This window comes from Corvus moneduloides, chromosome 5, assembly GCF_009650955.1.
Source record: "Corvus moneduloides isolate bCorMon1 chromosome 5, bCorMon1.pri, whole genome shotgun sequence".
NCBI lineage: Eukaryota > Metazoa > Chordata > Aves > Passeriformes > Corvidae > Corvus > Corvus moneduloides.
Window position 1 is genome coordinate 33,171,821 of NC_045480.1, and position 22,699 is coordinate 33,194,519.

A 22,699-nucleotide genomic window follows, 5' to 3' on the forward strand; every position below is an offset into this window, starting at 1 on the left:
ACAGCAATTCAAATCACAACTCAATTCATTCACTGGCTGTTCTTCCAAAGGATGTAGTAGCAAAAGATATGGCAAAAATGTTGGCCTCAACTTTCTTGTTTTCCACTGGTGTCACATATCATTAGTACCCTGGTATTTAAGTAACGTACTGATATATGGGGGCCAGCTGTACTGTAAGTTAGAGTAACAGCCTAACCTTCTGCTTTGGGAGTTGCAACAATGGAGAGCAAGAAGTGAACAGCCAGGGTAGATCCCACCAGCAGTGAAAGCCATCACAGATTATCTTCCTAGAGACTAATTCCCACATCTCTGTGTCTATCTATTCCCATTCCTCCGCAGAGCCTATGTTGCAAAGATGGCACCAAGCACGTGCAGGCCTTGGCCTCTTGTGAAACTTCTGGTGCTACATCAACACAAACAAGGAGATTCTGTGTGTCAGGTAGGTACTTTTAAAAAAAAAAATCCATTAAGAAAAGAAAGCCCTTGGCAATAAGAAGTGGACAATATTTTGCATCTTGCATGGCTTGCATTGTCCTGCAAAGAGGACAATGAACAGATTTGATGGGCAGTCCTAAAAGCAGCATGCCAAAGAAACTAAATCCCAGCAGCTGCTATAACACCACAGAACATTTGCTGAATAACCCAGTACTGAGGGCCCTCTCAAAATTCTTGCTTATACAGCTGTGCAGTATAGTGAGTGTATTTTATAGTTGCATATATATAGTACGTACAAGAGGCAGAGATCTTTAAAACCTTAGAAAAATTGGGAGGCCTGAAAATAGGCTACTCCACCCTTTGTAAACAACTTCTTGTCATTCAGTTACTTCCATATGTGCGTGAAGCTCTGCCTAAATTAAATAGGCTTTCAAAATAGTGATTTAGTACTGAAAAAGTATGGTTTCTACCCATAAGTTTGAAAAAAATGCAAGGAAGAGAGAAACCTCACAGTGAAAAAAACACCAATTTCTCACCTCACAGAGAAGTAATTCTATCACTTCTTGGATATTTTATTATAGTCTCAGATTCAGAAGCTGTCTTGTTGACATATACATTTGGGCATGAAAAACTCTAGAGAGGAATCATAAGCACAGACAGAAATTAGATGACTCTACACACACCTGACTCAAAGACTTCTGGAAAATCAAGGCAAAATCATCAGTCTGCTTGTTCTCTGGACTAGACTGTAGTGCTGCAGAGTCAGTTTGTTCCTGTGAAGGTGGTACTCTTTGGTCATTGGTTTTCAATGGGACCCTGGAGCTTGTCCCTTCTCTTCTGATTCCACAGCAGCACCCATCAGAAGGCAAATTCCACTCCTGGGACACCTACCCTGACTGGCCCTGGCTACCACAGCTTGTTGCCATCCTCCACTTGGCTTTTGAAGCTCTGATATTACCCACCTGTGTGTAACCAGAGACAATTTCCCATTGCCCTGTTCAGATGAAGGTTTATGCAGGCACCACTTGCACTTGCCTCTCTGTAGAAGCTGTTCTTAGCATTTCTCCTGAATGCAGAGATTTTTGTATTCTAGTAGAGGAACAAGAAAAAAACATCTTATAGCACTGGGTCTCAAACTTCTCCCACCACTTTGTAAGTTAAATTCTTCCACAGGGGACTAGTGCAACAAAATAATTTTTGTCTTACTAAGTGACACCCTACATAACAGTAGCAATGTGCTAAAGCAAATGTCTCAACCACGGGGAGCTCTGCTACTTTCCTTTTCTATATATCCTTCTGTATTACTGTGTGGCTGTCAGTTGCTTTGTTATTAATTAATTTGGTTTTAAACACAAAGAGGGGCTTAAATGCAGGAGAGCACTGTTGCCTCCCAGATTTCTGGAAGTCAGTGCAAGATCTTTGACTCCTCTGTGGAGCTCAGCAGAAGGGAGAAACACCCAAAGCCTGACCTTAGCAAAATGTTTCTAACACAACACAGAAGTGTCACACCAGATATAGGAACAATCTCTGGTGTGAATTTTTCAACCTATAACTTTCTGATCAGAGTCAAGGATAAGAACAACTGAAACATGTAGATGTTATGAAGAAAAAAATTCCCTCATTACAAAGAAGTATCATTATGATAATCAAAATAAAATTGTGACATTAGGAAAAGTAAATTAATATAAAATTAGAAAATTTAAGAAGAAAATTCCTTTCTAATTCTGAAAAGTGTACTCCTCACTTCCACCACAAAACCATACTTACATCCTTTAAAGCATGTGAATGGCAGTGGCATAGGATAAGATTCCTTTCAAAATGCTTTATGTATTATAATGAACTTTTGTAAGGCACAAAGAACCACTGACATTTAATACTTCCAGAAACCTAAAAATATCTTTCTCAAAAGAAACAAACATCTTAAGAGAGACCATTTACATGAAAGTAAAATTTCCTAGCATTAGAATTCTATTTGAAAGGATCACATACAAAATTAAGAGTTAGAAACTCTTTAATCTTCATTAAAACTAATCACTAATGAGCTGTACTCAATACCTACCCAACCCAACTGTGGTAAATCTTATTAGTTATGGTGCTCATCTCAGAAACTTTAGCAAGGAGGCACCATGTTCCCATACATAAAAATTCCAAATGCTTTGTACCCCCAGCTATTCCAGGAATCAACAAATACTCAGGACAAACATTTCACAGATTATAATACAAAGTAAAAAATCTCCACATGCAAGTGCTCAGCAACTTGCCTTTGATCTTTTTCTTAATGGGGGAGATGTTTAGTAACCTTTCCATCTCTCAGACAGTGTAAAGTAGATCAGGCAATCTGCCTTCACAACTGGCAGGTTTCAGATTTGCCAGAGCATGATGCTTGTGTCAAATTGTTTTTGTCTTCCTTCCTCCCTAAAGATGGATCTTACTATTATCCCAGCTGATGGAACCAAGACAAAACAAACACAGACATCAGGACTGAAACAATGATATCTGAAACTATCTGAAAAGGCATTTAAGTGCCCACAGTCATCCAAGGAGTAAAAAGTTATAAAAACAAGTACTTCTTTTTATTGCCCATATCCCCATGTCATTGCTGAGGTACTTAAAAAAAACCACAAACCCTATGGATTTCTACCCACCACACAGTAATTACTGAAATAACAAAGAATTGGAAAAATGTATTTCCAAAGCCTGATGCTATTACTGAACTGCCAGGGAAAAATTCACACTAACACCCCTTAAGTCTATCCTCCTGCACTCCCTAATCTGAACACAAAAGGTTGCGTTTAAACACCCACCCCCCACCCTGAGATTAAAACCGCCTGCAGTTTTGAGCTTCAGGCCAGCACTGACAATACTTTAAATCCTTGGCTACTGGCTTCGAGAAGACATAGCCTACAGAGAGTCCCCCAAAGTTCTTTGAAATGTTAAATACAAAGCAGGAGGAGGTCATAAAGGAAATATTCTTTACAAAAGGAATGGATATCATATGCAGACTTTTCAAAAACATTTCTCAGTTGCTTTGCTTCCAGCCACCATTTTCTCAATCCTGCATTGTGTGAAGCTTTTGAAATAAAACTCAGGAATTAAATAAATCACACAAATTGGTGTTGTAAACAGCCACCAATATACGCATTTGTTACCTTTTAGCTCTCATAAATCTCTCCAATTATATATATTGTATCCTACTTCTTCTCTGGAAAAACTAATTATTTACCTAATAAATGGTCCTACAGCAATTACCAAAAGCCCAGCTACATAGAGGTAACATGTAGGTTGTATTGCATCATCTTCTGTAGCATCTGCCCAATTACTGCAATAGAAACCACTGTGGTTCCCCGCTGCCCTAGAAATCCAGCTATCTTTCTGCCAAGAGCATTCTAGTGCATACAAAAGGAACAGGGATTGAGAAACCTATTTTATCCCCTCTTATCCCATAAACTAACAAGCCTTTTTTCCACTGCAGTTTTTCTCAACAAACACAGGTAATTACACAGGATGGGATTTTCAGTGTAGGTAAAAGAAAAAAAAGCAGTCAGTTTAGTATACCAGCTTTGCCAAGTACTGTCACCTTAAACTCTGAGAGACTTGCTTGCAGGGTGGGAGAGCAGGCAAAAACAATGGTGCCCTGCCACTGACATAGGGCCCAGCTGTAAGCAATGAGCTTTGTGGTTCAAAACTGTGGGTAGGTGGTTACATTTTCCTGTCCACTTCCATTCCGGTGGGGGTAAACAGGATGGTAGAAGCCTTATTCTGTCCCGTCTCACCATGAACAATCAATGTCTCTCCTTTCTCATTTGGGCATCATAAACTTACTGAAAAAATTAGTTTTACATTCATTTTGAAGAATTTGTGTTTGGTTTGCTTGTCTCAGAAGGTCTTATGAGCCCTATCCATACTAGCTTCTGACAAGACGTTCCACCACACATCCATAAAAACATCCCTGTCTGAATTTACAGATTGCATACTTGAGGAGAAAAGTAACTGGTTGTCATAGTGATGTTCACAGTCTGAGGAGCCTTTGGACTTCAGTGTCATGAAAGGTACTAGGAGTTTAAAACCTCCAACTAGATGAAGTGGTTAATGGAAGGAAGTACTCCAGCCAGCAGCAAATGCATGCTTAAATCACTGGTGATCCTGAAGAACCAGGCTGCTGCACTTTGAAATTATTTAAGCTGTTTAATGTTGGGTTATTTGCAAATTAGTGTAGCCCAGCTCACAGAAACTGCCACTGCATGTCTGACAAGCTGCTGTCCTCTGCTTCTAGACATCAGTATAATATTTGGGTACCTTCACAGGAGAGAAAGCCTGTTCACGGAAATGTTCCAGCTACAAAAAAAGACTGAAAGGTTATAGCAAGCTCAGGAACATCACATGCTTTTGGCAAGGTGCGATAGAGGAGGATGAAAGGCAAAGGAGGGTGAGCAGAATTATTGTTCCCCGATGATTAAACAAGCACAGAAACTATGATTACAGATCACAGGCATCTTTTATAAGATGCCAAAATAGCACACAGAGAAACATGCCGCAGTAATTCAGCCATACAGGCAGTACTGGCTCTCCACAGTTTGAAAGAAGATGTGGGTCTTCTGAAACAGAGGCTCTGCCCTGACTCCCTGCTTTAGGCCGTGAAGCAGCACAAAGCCTTTGAAGTATCTGGAGAACAGGCACTGCTGGATACAGCCCTGGCAGCCAAAAATGCTCCTTGCATTCAGTCCTCACTCTTCACAGCAGGAATCAACTCAAGATAAATAGTGATCTCTGCCTGTCTGTTGGACTCCTTACCCCTATAAAACAAGTAAGAACAAACTCTAGGAAGTTGTAACATGAACCTAGGCTTCAGCAAAGCATACAGCTAAAAAAGCATCCCTAAAGAAACCCTAGTAGGAAGGTAATTTATTGTTGAAGGAGATCAGATCCACAGAACTTCCTAGGAATGAGAAGTAATGATTCAACAGACACAGTTCAGTCTTGCCTTGACTCACACTGCGCGTCATACCAACTACCATCAGTCAGCCTGGTTTAGCCGAGAGAAAAAAGATAATATTTCAGTATGAAATGAAACTCCTAGTTCTCTATGTGCTCAACTAAAGTAACCAACCACGCATTGCAAATTACTTGCAAAAGAATGTTGGTGACTCAATAGTAATTGGGGATTTTTAAAATCACGTATTTCTGATAAGACTTGTCCATTTTAATGAGACCTATACCACTAACATTATAAAAGTAAGATTTTTATCATAAGTGTATGCTATCAACAACCCATTTAAATATTTAGTTCTACTTTTTGTTTCTGTGTTACCAGTCAGAGAAGTTTCCAACACATTTTATTTTGTCCCTATTTAAAGGAAAAAAAAAAACCTAAACCAAACAAGAACACTGATCTCTGAACATGTGACTGAAATAACATAGATTTCTCTTTTAGCAAACTGTGCTGTTGAGAAGGCCATTTCAAAAGTGGCAAGATCTTGGTTCAGAGGATGTCTGAACATAGTCCTGTTTATCTTTACCACTTCAGAAAACTGCATCCTCCCTGATTGCTACACCTTGAAAATCAGTGCAAAGCTTGGTGATTTCAGAACCAATAGATTTCAGTCCAAGAGAAGATGGCTAGAAACACAAATTTCACCATATCCAGCTTCTAATAACAGTATTCCACCACTCTGGAACAATTAGGTAAGAAATTGAAACCTCAGCTCGTATAATAATGTTTAAGAGACCTAAGCATACCAGCTGTGAGTAAATTCAGTGGTCAAAACCAAAAAAAAATTCAGAAAACATTCTGTCTTTGCCTTCTTGAAGAAAAAAAGATGACACTATGCACCTTTAAAGGCAAGAAGTGCCCAATCCCTTTTCAAAGCAGAGGCATAGCTTTAGAGTCAGTTATAAAGATGTATACAGCAGTGTAAATTACAACAAGAACTACAAGCAGGAACACCTCCCAAGTGGTGGAGGCAAGTTATCAGGTACTTGATGCTCCTATTAATTATGTTTACCCAAGTTTCAAGCTATTCCTGCACAAGGTAGGGGTTCACATTTACTGAAAATTTACTCATTCTGGATGAAAATTAAATAACTCCAGTAAGAAAATAGTTATTCAGACAAACTGGAAAAATCACGTTCATAATTCGTGTATAAGTTCATGTTTTGTCTGGAATTTCTGAAGTCAATTTTTTTCTGGATAGCATGATTTTCACAGTCAGAAAAAAAACATAGACACCCATCATTCCCAAGGATATCTGCAACAAAAGAATTATGTGAGGATAGCAAGCTGAAGCTCCTTCGTTTGGATACATTTTTGTATCGAGCAAGCAACAAAAACAAAGTCACAGAGAGAAACAGATGGCCAATGAGTTATCACTCTTGGTCTGATGACTTATGTGGGCTCAACTTGTTTATTTACTCACATATGCAAAAAAGTAACTTCTCTTATGTTAGCAGCAGTGATATTATATACTATGTATATATTACATACACAGTACATACTTCTACCTACACACAACACAAGGGCATTTACCCTCTAATTATGGGCTCTCCTGCAACGATAAAGGTCACACTTGACCCTTCCCAGGGCCAGGGAGTTAAATGACTGGTATGTCTAACACCACAGATCAAGAAAGGGTTAAAAGAGGGTTACAGCTGCCCTGCTCACTGGCTTGGAGACAGGACAGAAGTGCCCAGGTCCTCGGGGGCAGGGAAGTGAGTCTGTAATTACTGTCTATATCCTTTACACTATTCGGGAACTGCTACCTCTCTCTCTCTGTTCACTGCTCCCTGTTGATGCATCCCCGATGCTAACCCTGCATGACGCATGACAAAAACACTATCATACGGTCCTGAAGCAACAGGCACCATTTGTGTGTGAGTCCTGTCAAATGAACCATCCTTGAAAATACAGATTCTTCTTAGATCATCTCACCCCCCCTTTAGGACTGATCTCATTATCTTCACTTTAATTGTTCTCATTATCTTCTGGGCATAGAAAAATAATGCAGCCTTTCTAAGGACATTAAATCCAATTACGTAAAAACACAGTGTTGGGAAAAGAATTAAATATTTTAGCTAATAAATTAACTGCTAAAAATCAGGAAGAGTCAGTGTGTGACCATTTAACCCCCCTGAAAATCACCAGAAAGTATTTTCTAGCAGCAATTACAGTAATGCTGCTGCCCTCAGCTATGGTTAACCACCAGTCTCACAATTGTAAAGGCTACTGATAACCACCTCCTAGCCTGCAAAGAGCAGGCAATGGACAAAGAGCTTCTGCATTATTTTCCCACTAGCAGAAGTTTCACTGTGTTTGTACTACAACTAAAGTGAGTAAATGATTCAAAGTAGTCAGTGTCATTTTATATACTGGAAGAGTCCTGAAAGTAGAGCAAGACATTTTTCACTAGATTCTTCAAATTGCCAGGATGTAAATGTGATGCAGAATGTGTGTATAGGCACCCTCGCAGATCAGTATATGCTGATAAGATTGGTGCAGGATGGTTGCATTGATCAGCTGGTTAAGGATCAGATTCTCTTCATAGGTATATTGCCATGGGGATGCGCAAGGGAGCACCTTTGAATAAACCACTGAGCTCCAAACAACTCCTGTTACAATACCCCTGCAGTCCTGAGGACTTCAGTGGAACCACAGGTACAGCAGATCCCACAGCAGCAGTCCAGAGACTGAAACTGGAAAGAAGGAATCAGGTACAGTGAAAGAAAGCTGAACTCCAAGCAGGATGTTCCCATCTGACCCACCAACATCTGGTGCAAGACAGCCTGGTGCTGTATCTGGTGCAGCATCTGAGCCTTTGTGACAGTGCAGAGAAGTCTACTTCCATCGTTCCACCCACTCCATGGTGTAGGAAGTGCTACACAGACAGACTCATGAACACCATCTGCTTAAACTGTGGCATTTGACTCCCTTCCTCCAGCATGTAATAGTCTGAGATGGTCTAAGTGCACTAATACAATCCTACATTTTGCATGTTTATATGTCATGAATCAAAAAAGAAAGTCAAAATATACTTTTCATCTCCCTCAGCACTGCATTTAGTTTTCTACCTGGATTTGCTTGCAGTGTTTCTTAAAAGTAAAAAAAACCCCAAAACTCTGGGGGAGTATGAAACTCTTATTTCAATAAAAATTAACAGCCATAAATACATGCAATACTTACATCTGCACAGGAACATAAAGTCTACAGAGGAAACAACTTTTTTTCCCCCCCATGGTACCTTTATTCATTCTACTACAAAGAAAGAACACTAAATTTCAGACATTAATGGAAATACAACAAAACCTCAATCCAGACCAGGAAAAAAATCTTTTTCCTAAATATGTGAAATCACTAACCATCATTTTCCTATTCACATCTGCATTTTAAAATGAAAAGAAAAAAAAATAACTTCCAAGTACTTGGGCTGTCATGTCACTGGGGTTTATTAATCACACACAACTGTACGGCCTGTTAATTATAGAACAGATATATATTACTTACAACATTTCTGTAGCTTGGAATGCAAGTAACTGAAATAGCCTCCCAGTGCTCTTGGAGATACGACAGCTAGTTAGGTAGAGGCACACAACACAGCACACTCTCTTTTTAAATGCTGTTCAGTGATTTGTACCATCTTTCACAGTGAAAAGGATGATATTTTTAAATTTATTTCTCATAGAAGTCCAAAGTCCCAGAACTGCAAAAGTGACCACTTAGCTCTCACTAGACTTCAGCATCCCAGGGGAAAAAAAAAGGAGGAGAAAATCAGTTCCCAGCAGGCTCCAACGAGAGTCCTAAAGGGGAACACTCCAGCACACCGCTTGCCCTCCAGAGAGTCCCAGGAACTCACCCAGCACCACGCTGGCAGCAGAGTTACAAAAAGTCCTCACATCTTCTAGTGCCCACCCTACATCTTAACAAGAGATCAAAAACATGTTCCTCACGCATATATTATCTGTGGGCTATATATCAGCTTTCCCTAAACCAACAAGCACAAATAGAAGGACAAGGTAGCTTTTGACAAACACAGATACAAATTATCCCAATCTTTCATTTATCTTTAATGCTAAAGTATCTGTACAATGCCCTTTTAAAAAAATAATTGAATGGATTTAAATTTTTTGCTCAACTTCATGATAAAACTGTTTTGTTTGACATGGGGAAGAACAGCGTAGGGAAAAAAGGAACATACTTTTAACACAGCGGTGATTTAAGGCAGGAAGAAGAATGAAGACTGCTCACTTAGCTCAATACCACACAAAAACCTTCCACCTGTCAGAGGAAGCCCCACCAGCCCCAGGCTCAAGCTGCGATCAGCTTACATCTGAAAACTGGTTCTGCCCCACCTCAGCCCAGTTCCCAGTGGGCATGCTTGCATGTCTCTAGGCCATCCCAGCAGGCCCACCATGGGCACTTTCTGCTCAGGGCTAGAAAGAATGAGAAAGCAGAAGAGTATGAGATACTGATGCTTATCTGAAATTGTATATGCAAATAAGCAAAAGGGCCAACTCCAAGCAGAGGGATTGTTTCTGATTCTCATAAGACACAGAAGTTGCCAAACTGAGAAAAATACAAAACTGTTACATGAAACACAAAAGGATGAAACAGTTTGACACTGAGTATTTGCATGTGGACAGGACTGGCTTGTTTGGGATGATTAAAGCAGTGCAGATCAAACCTCAAGCTTGCACTTTTGAGCTCTCTCCAAGCCCAGGCAGGCCAGCCGCCCAGGGAAAAACCCAGCCAAGAGAAAAGATGTTCCTCCAGAGGCTGGCAAAAATATGGCACACACCACCCACCAGCCCCTAGTGCCCGCTTGCTCCGAGCATCCACAGCATCATGGTACCCCCCGGCATTTCCACACCCTGCTCTGCACCAGCACTGCCTGGCAGAGGCGGGAAGAGAAGCCCTGCCCGGGTAGGGGAACATCCATCCTGCTGACAGGCTGGCTCCCCTGGTCCTCCTGTGCAAAGCCCTGCACGGGCGGCAGCTGCGGTGAGATGGGCTCCCCCCTCAGCGACAGCCGGCGGGGCAGGGTTCGGGAGAGCACACTGAGACAGTGAAAGGCTCCCTTCCAAGGTGTCGGGCCGTGCCTTTGACACCGGCACTGCTCTGCTGGACAGAGATGCAGCAGCGTGTGCGACGTGCAGCTGTAACTCCCTGCCAGGACTGGCTGCCTTTCTGCTACAAGGCAAGACTGGATTCACTACTGTGGCCACAGGACTTGTGCAATGAACGCACATTAATTTAGTCCAGAATTCCATGTTTTGGTCATTTGAATAGTAGATGGCATTTGTAATCAGCTCAAATACCATGGTTGTCAGGATAAGACATTAAAGAAAGCAGCTGTTCACCTCACTGATCTAACATTCTGCAGACTGGAGATCTATTAGTGAACCAACTGAATATGGGAGATCAGGGATGAAACATAAATAGCGCAATTATTCGGTTCAAACCATTTTAGGAAGTTATTCAACAACAAAAAAAGTACAAGAAGGTAGCATTTGAAAACACTTAGAGAAACACATTCTTAAGTGAGGCTTGAAAGCCATCTGAAATAAATTCAGCAGAAATCTTCCAGAGGTGGCGGTTAATAAATATGATTTATAGTCTAATAGCTAAGCAATGAATGTAGTCTGTCATGCACCTGAAATTGCTTTACATTGTGATTCATTTGCACAAGAACTACTTTCAACGGCCTGATTTTTTTTTTTTTAATTTGAATTATAAGTCCATTAAAATAGAAGAAACGCCCCAGCAATCCCCAATACAATCTTAGCCCAGTATTTAGTCTCCTAAAGAGACCATCAGCACTCAGCCAGGGAAGAATAAGGTGGCACTTACACCTTCTCATAAGAATCTCTGTCTCCTTCCATTTTCAGCTTGAAGGATTTGCTGTGCCTCCTCTGATTCCTCTATTGAGTAGTCTCTGTGAGGCCTCTCTGCCAAAGGCTTGCCCAGTCTTTCTATCAGCCTATGTAAACTTTTTGCACTCACAGCATCATCTGAAGTCCCGCAAGTCCTCCCTCTGGCATGAAGAATGACCTCCTTTTCCTTTTAAATCCATCTCCCTCCAGTTTCCCCTCAAATTATTTGAAGAAGCAGTTCACCTCCTCATCTCTTACCACCAAGAACATTTTCATTCCTGACATGTTGTATGTAAATGCAATGAACTATAGCCCTATTTTAATTTAATTTTTAACCAGGCAAATTGAATGTACTCAAAAGATGGTAGTGATATACACTACTTTTTAGTGTAGGGCTATGAAACTTGTAATGAACCATCACACACACTTTTTATATCATACAGCTTCCAGAAAAGTTTAGATTATTTTGATACTGAGGAAAGTGGTTATGCCACTGTGCAAAATATCACTGCTGTTGAAATCATCAAAATACTTCTCTCTCCAACTTTGCAGTGGTTGGCAAATTCTTCAGACTTTAGCCCTGATTTTCTAGGAGTTCACCTACATCATCATTGTAGGAGGAGAGATCTGTCTAGGTCTTCCCCAGTTTCACCATGATTGTGCCTGGACACTTATGAGGAATCATAATGACAGCAATGACTGCAGATCCACTCAGAAAATAACATAACATTTGATTTTTTTTTTTCAAAACGTAAAACTGCTGACTGATTGCCCTTGTATGGGCCGTCTCTCTAAATTTTATGAAGACAAAATGGAAAGAATGTGACAAAGGCACACAAAAAAAGTAGTAGTCAGTAACTGAGACATGTGAGAAGTACTCTTAAGGCAGCAATCTGGGTAATGAAGAAAAAAAATGCAGTTTTCCCGTACTTTAAAAGCTAAGCACCACTTAGTGCCCTCTGCTGCATACAGAGGTAATAGGCAAAGCATCACTGAAAAATGACATCATCTGATATTCAACAACGCGATACGTTGCATCTATGACAAATATTTATTTCCTTAATTACCCTTGTTTTCTAAAAATAATAATAAATTATGCTAATATCTTCGCTTAGAGCAGGTGTTTTTTACATTCTCTCTTCCCATGTAGTATCCTGTGTTCTGCCTGCAAGCAAGCTGTCACCTCATCTCCCACATCTTACATAGTGGGAAATTCATGCTGGGTGAGTCGAGATGCTGGGTGGGGGGAGCGTACGGCACCCTCAGCATGAGATTTACTCATGACACGCTCATGACGGCTAAACAGCTCAGTGGGACGTGGTCTACACACCGCCCCTGCCACTCCTACTAAACTCAAGGGAGTGGGAAGTGCCCATCTCTCCCTATTCTCAGCTAAAAGAAACAAAACAAAGACAAGCAAACATAAGCGAAGGGCAAACCTCCCATGTAATTTTCAACTTCCAAATAAATGTGCATTAAGAGTCTATAAAAAGTCCTTCATGCACAACATGAAAGAGGTAAATGCAGACCGGAGCAACTGCGACCCTGAAGAGGATTAATTGATTGTCAGACAGAACTGAGGAGGTCTCCTAATGTGGAGTACAAACATTTAATCTGATTCTGAAATCTTATCTCCTGTCTTTAAGAAGATTAACAGAAATTCTTTTGCAGCAGACTATTATTTCTGATCCATTTCATGAACTAAGAATATTTTCCAGAAGCAAAGTTTGAGCATTTTAAATAGTTTATTAGCATTCTACTCAAAATCAAATTCAACCAAGTTGATCATGATTAAAACCTGTTCAAGGAAGTTAGGTCATAAAAAAATGTCATTTGCATGTATTCACATTGCATTAAACAGGCATGTCACACACATGCACAGACATGAAAACGTAAGACATGAAAACGTAAGGTATCTAATCTTGCATGAGACATGAAGCATTCAAGGTCTCCACACTGTACTTGAACTGAAACTGGCATGAAGACGTTATGGCAGTAAAGTTGTTCCAAGAAACCTTTTTCCAAACTGATAATCCCTGTTCTAGCCCGGTTAAGGGAGATATTCCATAGGAGGAGGAATTAATTCATACATCCTTTTTTCTATCTTACACAGACTGAGTACAGGCAGACAGTTAATATCATTGCTGTGCTTGGTTCTGCCTGAGGAATCTATGTAACTGGCCAAGTTTCAGGCTTCTCCTTCATTTTTCCTTTGAATAAAGTGACAAGAAAAAGAAAGTACAGCCAGCTGGCTTCCTTTGTCCAGTTTCCTTCCCCCTGGAGGAAAGCAAGGGAGCCATCCTTCCCATTTCTCTCATTCCTGCCCATAAGCTAAGCCGGCATTGTGCCAGATAGCCCAGTCCTAAGCTTTTGGTATGTTTTTCCCTTGAAATCCAGGGGCTCCAGTAGGGTCTGTCTGAAGCAAGAAGAGCATGGTAGGCAGTACAGTGGAGGAAGGGAAAGATCACTGCCATCACTTCTGCCTCCTACAAGTTCCCCTGATGATCCAGAGTGAGACAAGATGCTTGGGGTTCTGCTCCACAGTCACAAGCCACTCCATCCAGCTCGGCCTGCAGCCCTGCTGAATGCACAGCATCTCCGCTGGGTGACAGCAGTAGAGCGATGGTGATGCCAAATACCTATTTAAATCAGGGCTGAGAAGCATCACACATCAGGCAACCCTCAAGAATTTGGCAGGTCTGCTTTAGATCTGTGTTGGCTGGTTGAGTTCAGCCTGCTCCTGTTTAAAACAAGCTAACCTGGATTTCATTGCTAAGTAAGGCTTTATCTGGGAGTGGTCAGCACAATGAAACCAACCCAGCAGCATATAAACCAACACTCCTGCTTTTTTCTCAATAGTCAATTCATAATTAAGCTACCAGGCATCAGCTGAACTTTACAGTATTAACCCCAGGGCTTTTACTTGAGATGCCAAATAATTCAAATAACTTTACATTTGTCATGAGCAAAGTATGCAAGCTTTTGCAGCACTTCACACGACTCAGCTTGAGCCTTTAATCTAGACAGGACCTTGATCCAAGGGCAACTCAAATCAGTCCTCAAGTAGAACACTGCATGGGCTTCTGCTTGCTGCCTGGGAAGGTAACGTAATGCACCACTTGTACACTCTAATGCCTGCATCTTGCCTGTAGTCAAGGAAACATTTTAATTATACTTTCATTTTTAAAAAGTCCAAAGGACATTGTTCTTCTAAAGCCTCTTGTTAATTCTTTATATTATCTAGAGCAGAAATACCTCTCTTTCACACAGAACAGTACAGGATCACAAAGACATGGGCACATTGTCTCCTGAGCCCATGAGAACCACCCCCCCCCCCCAAAACCATCCTCTTCAGCAGGGTTTAATGAGTACTTCACAACCATTATTTTTGCACATAATAACCACAGTCACGAAGCAAGTCTCCCCTACAGCAAAAAGAAAGCATTTAAAAAGGATCCTTGCATAATTTCAGGTAAAGCATGTTAGTTTCCAGTTCTCCCTGTACCTTCTTATGAAAATATCCAGTCAGTGAGAAGATGTGTGAACCCCTGAGGTGATGCAATAGTGCCACAAGTGCATTGCCATAGGACACCCTTCCTGGCACAACAGCTCAGATTCAAGTGTCCCTCACTTGAATGCCCAGGTATTTTCCCTCATGTACCTGCGTAGCTAGTAGGAAGCAGAAGTCCCGGGTAAAAATGTGATACGTGGTCATGTATTTTGTCATGCTCTCAGCTGTAAAAAGGCATAAGTAACATATCCTTCTCTAAAGGGCTTCAGTGATCACAGAGACAGAAAACTGTCACATACATTCTGGTACAGAGATAGCAAGGTCCATATATAGACCACAAAAGAGGTTTTGTCCATCATAACCCACAGGGAGGAGAGCATCAAAATTTTAGACTGTAGCAGAAATTAAGTACCTGCCTTTTCTTAAGATAAAAGCAGCTGCCCTCAGAAATTTTAACTTTAGGTTTCAGCTCATAAATTCCCAAGGTATCTTAAGAAAACTAGAAAGACTGTTAATTACATGTACATCCTACACTACATGCACACAACCCTAAATACCTGCTTTCTTACATTGGGGAAAGCCACTATCCCAGAACATACTGCCCTGATAGGCCACATGTTGTTTCTACCATTTTTGCCCCCAAGAGTGCTTTGTGCCAAGTTTACAGACTTTAAAAGTTATTCTTTCTTCTTTCCTGATCTTAACCCAAAACACTAATTTTCTGTGCAATATACTCAGTAATAAATATGCAGAATACCTGTTGGCACCAGCAACTGCTACATGACACTTACCAAAAACCTAAACTAAATAAAAAAGTTTTTCAGATTAGACAGATTGTATTGGATGTTGCTTATGGAACTTGATCCTGAACTTCAGCACACGTGTTCTAATCTTGAGCAGCATGAGATGATAGGGAAAGGCTGTGGTTACTTCGTGAGGAAGCAGGAACAAGAGAGAGCTGCATCCCCAGCAGTAAATGTAAGGCCTGGAGGGTGCTCCTGGGCAGCTCCCAGCTGGAACTCCCTGCTTTATCAACTGGTGCCCTTCAGCAAAGTACCCGAGGGTTACACTGGGTGCTGGGAAGTTCTCCTTAGTCTTGCAGTTTCTTAGGCAATCCCAGAACCTTTCTGCGTGCCGCGGCTTCAAAGGCTGTGTGGTCAGACAGAGTACATATTCTCTGACACAACTGAAGTTTCTCAAGGAATGTAAGCCATGGTAAGAAAATTTTCATTTTCTAGCTCTCTCAGTAAAAGCAGAACTTCCCAAGTCAAAGAAAAGATACTCCCTTAAGCCAAAGACAAGTTATGTGCTGCTGCAAACAAAACCAATTTTAGAGTTCCTCTCTCTCACCTCCTGCTTCCCCTAAAAAAAGGAAAAGCCCCAAATGCTCATAATGCAGTGCATCTGGTGGCCTAAATATGGCTTCCCCACTGACATAAAGAGGTCAGAATTCGAGAAGCTGAGAAAATGACTTAAGCTTTCACAAGAAAACTTGACCTGGAACAATTAACCTGAGAACAACAGCAGAACAACATCGCAGAAAGCTCATTTCCAAGACAAGCGTCTGCTGGGAAAAGTTTAGTACTTCGGGACTGCTGAGGTAAGTTCTCACATTTACACCTGACAAAACGAATTCACTTGGACATGCAGTATTCTTAGAACTCATGTGAAAAAACAACTGCCTTTTGCTACACAATTTCCTAACCTCCTTATAAAAATGCTAGGTGTAACATGCCACCATATCCAGTACTTTTGGCATCTGCCTACTATAAAGGAAAACTTTGTTATGCAGTTGCAAAACCATTAAGCTCCTTTGAGAAACGTCCTTGTCTTCCAGGATGCTTCTCACATTGAAACCTAATTATCAAGGATCACTCCTGATCACCTTTACAAGTTCTGATACACTGTTTTCTTCAACTATATTCAGTGTTTTTAACATATTATTTTCCTCAGATGTGAGAAGTAAAATAAAATACCATGTTCTGTCCTTAAATAAAATTGCCTACACAGCTACTTTTGATCCGTGAGTGCTTGTTCTCCCTCCCAATTTTATCTGCCAACCACCCCCCACAAGACACACTTAGAGTATTTGATTGGGGTTTTTTTTATTAGCCATCTGCTGTGCAGATAAACACATGAAAAAATTACAAATCAAAGAAAGAGAGGCAGATAAATGGGCTTTCACTAACCTTTCGCCAGGATAGGGAAGCTGAAATGACCTGTGGAGGCAGAGCCAAAGGGAACTAAACCAGGCAGCAGATTTGCTCCAGTCGGCTGGTGAGAGACTGAGCAAGCAGGGAGAGCTGGTGGCTTGGGAGGGAAGGAGGAGCACAACAGGGCAGATGAGTCATTAGCTACTAAATTAGAGAATAAGCAGCTTGGAATTGCAAATAACTGTATGCAGTCTGGGAAGTGGAGAGGAAGAGACACTTTCTGTCAAACTGCCCTGAACCGTCAAACATCTGCATTTTTCACTCAGTAGGGAGTCTGCCCGCGCCTCATCTGCTAGCCTTCCCTGTGTGCCAGCAGGAGGCTTCTCCCCAGCAAGATTTTCATTGGGAACACCGGCTTGGTTAGCAGGGAAGCGCAGAGAGCTGGCATGTGTGCACACACCTGGGAAGGAGCGCTGGAGAGCCGCAATCGCTCCTGGGCACCGCTCATTCCTGCAAACCTTCCACTGCGGGAGGTGCTCTCTGCAATTACAAGCCTTTTTATGGTCAAGATAGTTGCAATGTTGCCAAAACGCTGAGATTGCTGAAGCTGCTTTGATGGCCTAAGAAGGTCTGCAAAAGCCTGAAGCAAGGCAGACGTGATTACTCTCCACCATAAAATTTTCAAATACTCTGGTGAGGAAAAGTCAAAGAATAAAAAACAAACCACAACCTCTGACCTACACCTTTTGCTACCTAATTTTTTGTAAGAACATACCTCTGTGACTGTAAAACCTAAAACTTATAATTATGAAGGTGAACCCATTTTTATTATGGATGGATGGTTATGGGTGAAGTAACTTTTAAAAGCAAAATGACTAGAGACCTTTCACAACCAGAATCTCAGATGTCATTTGAAAAGCAACAGGATTCAGATCCAAACCCAAGAGTTTCAGACCTGATCAAGACTGTGCTGAAGCCACAACAACAAAGACCTTAATTTTTCCAGTCAACACTTATAAAGGAGAAGAGATTGGGGGTTTTGCAGTGGGGTCAACAAACTCCTCATTGTACTCAAAACATTTCTGGTCTAATATAATCAAAAATTTGTGAGAATAATCAGATATTATTAATATATTATTATATATTAATTTATTTTCTTATTGTATTTTATTTATAGGTAATATATATTTATTTTTTATAAAACCTTGCAGGATATGCTCACAAGATTTCAACGTCATTGCAGCAGATTAATCAGGGTCTAGCCCTCAGCCCACATGAAAATAACATCTCCTCACGCTCCCTCTGAATAAAATTATTAGCCTTAAAGCACCCCATCCTATTTTGACTGCTTTTTTGTTCACATTTCCACTCACAAAATAATTCTTAATCCCTCTTTTTAGCAGGCTGTTTCTGCTTTATTTTCTGTAATCCCGAGTTACCTCACAAGGTATGACAAGGGAACAGGTCATAGCATCACTGTGCCTCAGTGCCCTCTCCAGCAGCATCCTCTGCCCTGCGTTGTACATGAGTCCTTGCTGAGTGGTTAGCATTAAGCTTTCATGTTAGTGACTAACCTAGACTTCTGAGAGTCTTTGGTGCCTTGCCCAGGCTTAGCAATTACGCCCTTAGTGTTTCTGCTTTAGTTGCTGCTAAGACTTGAGTTCTTTTCTCCTACTAGCAGAAATGCAGATACATATTAAAGTAAAATGCATCTTTTCCATTACAATTTCTAGTTTTGCAATCTTTTACCAGCTAGTTCCACATATTTCTGTTTCTTGGGCTCCTTGTAGCTGACATTTTTCTTTAGACACCTACAGCTCTATAGCACAGGAACACCAAATTTCTTTCTATACCCCTCTCAGATGACTTTTTGATGACAGAAATGTTACAAACAGTCTGGCACACCTTCAGTCTGCAGCACAGCTATTCTGTGAATATTAAGGGAGCCTTTGCTTTCCAGTCCAGTCAAACCAACATATTTAAATGAGTAAAGGATGGAGGAAAAAAAAAAAAAAAGGAATACTTCTATAACATAACTGCACATTCATAAATAGCTTTCCATGTGTGTCAGATATCAAATAGCTTAATGACAACTGATAACTGGCTGATTTCTGCAATCTGCCATCAGCTGCTATTTTCAAGAGAACATGAGCTATTCCTAATACTGTAGTTCAACTCTACTTAGTTGTGTAGGAAGCTTACATTTTTCAACCAGATGGCAGGTATATACTATTTTAACCAAAATCCTGTTTTAAGAACAGTGGTTGACATAATGACAGTGCTTGACAAGCCAAGAGGCATAAAAAAAAAAAAAAAAGAAAGTAGATAACTACATAATACCATTTAATATTGGCCTTTAAAAATGTAACATACTTATGAACAGCAACAGATGGGCCAGGCAATCAGGCTGCATGACCTCATTTGCTGGGAAAAACAAGGTGTTTTGTTTAGTTTTTTTAATTAAACTTCAGCTTTTATTTTCAAAATATACTTCATAAAACTTGGATGTGATTTTCCTCATGCATGTATCAAGCCAAAAAGCCTCTTCTCCCAGGGTCAAGCAGGGACAAGAGCTGTTTGGCTGCATTATAGTGTGATTAATCCATGCAACTGCTTTAACACCCAACAGAGGGAAAAAGCCACCTCTAGAATACAGGGCTTGATATGATACAAAAAACTTGTTGTTAAATATCTCTATCATTAGAGCAATGTCTACTAATTAGGAAGTAAATCTTTTACACTGGCATTTCTACTGTAGCAGAAGACATTATCCTGCTCTTTTTCACTGGTGTCTCCTAAATGGCAACAGACATAGTAGCTGTGAAATCCACTTTATATCTCACAGAAGTGAAGTAATTCTGCATTTTTTAGAATTGCAGTAGCCTGAACACATTTTTTTTCCTCCACCCCAGTAACAAACATCAGTGCCTTTTGGGATCTGACCCACTGCAGTCTCATTTTGCTGCCCTTAACATAGGACATGGTTTTCCCCTCTGTACTTACATTATGTCTGGAATCCTCTCTTCAAGCAAATGGAGAACCAAGCGGCAAAGTGGAGTCTGGGTGACAGAGCGGCACACCAAAACACCCCAGGTGATCACTGTGGGTTCTCCTCTCTGCTGTGTCAGAGACTTCCCTTGTATTCAAAGTTCATTTCAGTGGGGAAGATCCAATGTCCTACCAGTCAAACACACTGAGCCTTTAGATCCTTTAAAGCTCTACCAAAGCATCTAGCAGTAGATGTCTCTATATTTACTGCTGTCTTTTTTTGGATATATGCCTATGCAAGAAGGAAGCAAACTCTCTCTGTATTTCACACCCATTCGCACTACATTTTTTTCAGGGTGTTGCTGAAAGAAAAAAAATTCCCAAGCTAGCTCAGCTCCAAATGGCCAACCACACAACCATTTATTTTCCTCTGGTTATCCTGACTGAGTTATTTTCCCACACATTCCTGATGTGGTGAATGACTTGTCTGAGCAAGTAAGATAATGCTTTAGGCAGCAGATTAGAAAATGCAAATGCACAGGGAGTCCAATAGGCACCTCATGGGTTGCCTCCTGCCAGGGAGGCTTGGTTTTCTGTCCCCAGCTGAAGCTGCAGGAGGTGCCCATGTCTCTGAAGGCTTACACTGCGGATCTCAGGCCCTGAGTGAGGTGCTACAATGTCCCTATGTCCCAGCCCTGTGTCTGAACATAAACAGCGAGAATTATTTCTGCCAGCAGCAGACACCATGGCTCAGCCCTGCTATTAACCGCAGTGGCAGCGACCAGGTTGCCAATCCAGGGCAGACTATTTCAGCCAGGACAGATGTATCGCTTACTGGGGAGAAAGGAGGACAGCCCTGGAGCACCACCATTCCTACTGCATCACTTATATGTGGCTGTGGCAAAAAGGTCAAGGAAAACCAGGGATAGAAGGGGTTGGACTGGTTTTCACCCCCTGGATCAGCAGGATGGTTTTGCTTGCCCCATGCCTACTCCCAAAAGAGGACAAAGCAAGCCCTCATCCCTTGCACCCACCTCTTCGTGGCATGGAGCACCATGTAGGAGAAGTGTCCTAGGCACTGCCTCCTAAACAAAGAGGCTCAGGAGTATCATCTATAGGGAGAACAGTGCCACATTTTAACCTCTGACCGTTCTAAGTACCACGTGGTAACAAACATCAAAATACCAAGGGTTTCCTGGAACAGGTTTCCCAGCAGGGATGCGCTATCCACATCCCTGGAGACTTTCCAGTCTGACCTAACTGGATCAAGCCTTGAACAACCTTGTCTGATTCATAGCTGGCACTGCTCCGAGCAGGAGCTTCTGGAATCCTCTTCTGTTTGACTGCACTCAAACCAATGTGCTGCTGACCATTTACTCTCCAGCTACTAAGTCCTCACAAGCTCAGCACCCTCACAAGGATTTTGGAGCAAATTAACTACAAAAGCACAGCAGTGTACCCTCCTCCAGCCAGGAAGGTCTCCAGACCAGGGTTCTCATAATGACTAATATCCCCCACTGAAGAGCTTCTAACACATACACAGGGTGGGGAGCCTAAAAGTGCAGAAATAAACAATGTCTCAGTTACAAAGAGGAATTTTCTAGATCTTTCTGTAAGATTTTACCTCTACCACTTTGTCTGTAAGCTTTTACTGCATAGTTTACTCTTTTTTTTTTCTTTTTGCATTGATAGAAAATCTATATGGAACTAGCAAGAATAAAGATATCACTTTTTTAGTATTTAAAATAACTGAAAATTTGTGTCACACTGAAATCTTTATTGGAATTGGGAGTGAATTTTACACATGGTAACAATGAAACAATGCTGAGAAGGAACACCCTGACACCTCTTTTCACAGGCTCTTTACTTGAAATTGCAATTACAGCGATCTAAGTAGGAAGACAATTCTGACATTTAAAAAAAGTTGTAATAAAAGAAAACACTGTTTTCAGTTTGCAGGGAGATGCTGAATCACAGGAATGCCTGAACCGTGGAGCACGCCCCGGCTGCCGCAGGATGGGTCTGTCAGCTGCACCTCACCGTCCTCCCCAGCTTACTGGCTCAGACAGTGCTCAGGAGCATGGCTGAGACACCAAGGGTCACATCCCCACTGCTCAGCAGTGCAGAGTGGCATGACAACTTCTCCTAGGCAGGAGCATGCTTAGGGGCAATGGCAAGGCAGGAAAAAAACCTATTCCTGCTGCAAAGACATCCCAAGATCTTCGGGATTTCACAATGCCAATCAGTCTGGCTCCCTTCCATCTGACTCATGCCCACGTCCCAGGACAGCTGGCACATGGCTGTGCAGGAAGGGAAGCCACGTTTTTCCCCTGAGGAGAAGCTTGATTCGTGCTAAAATTCCAGTCTGGATCTCGGGAGCAGTATCCACCTGTTCTCCCTAACATCAAGGGTTTTAGTTCATTCCCTGGGCACAACCCAACAGCCTCAGCAGTTTGGGCACACCACACCTGAGCAGCAGTGGTCCCACGAGGGGCAGAAAGGTTTATGGACTGAGTGATGTACTTCAGATATTCAGAGTGCCCAGATCCCATTTAAAGTTTCACAGCAGGAGAGGAAAGGGAAAAAGAGAAGAAGAAAAAAACAAATTAAAAAATACAATAGCTGTGTTCCCAGAAACCTGAAACACAGACAGACAGTAGCCCTGTTATTGCTGCAGCTGGTATAAAGACAGCACGTTTTCACACTGCAGTCACATTTCCAGTTTCTTTGCAGACCTACCTGGAGGGACTGA

The 22,699-nt window shown here is 41.4% G+C and overlaps 1 protein-coding gene across 8 annotated transcripts in view; it reads right to left on the reverse strand.

The window, feature by feature from the left end:
- STOX2 (storkhead box 2) overlaps window positions 1-22,699 on the reverse strand; it is a 144,358-nt gene that overhangs the window by 79,636 nt on the left and 42,023 nt on the right. For 2 of the 8 annotated variants that reach the window (XM_032108043.1, XM_032108036.1), the window contains exon 1: window positions 16,996-17,082. The exons of 2 other annotated variants lie outside the window; for them this stretch is intronic. Coding sequence is in view for 2 of the 6 variants with exons in the window: in XM_032108035.1 (XP_031963926.1) it covers window positions 1,398-1,524 (127 nt within the window). In the remaining 4 variants the exon portion in view is untranslated. Of the gene's footprint in view, window positions 1-1,397; window positions 1,525-16,995; window positions 17,086-19,962; window positions 20,272-22,699 lie in introns of those variants that run through there. 4 more of the 8 variants (XM_032108041.1, XM_032108035.1, XM_032108044.1 and 1 more) reach the window with 4 other exon arrangements.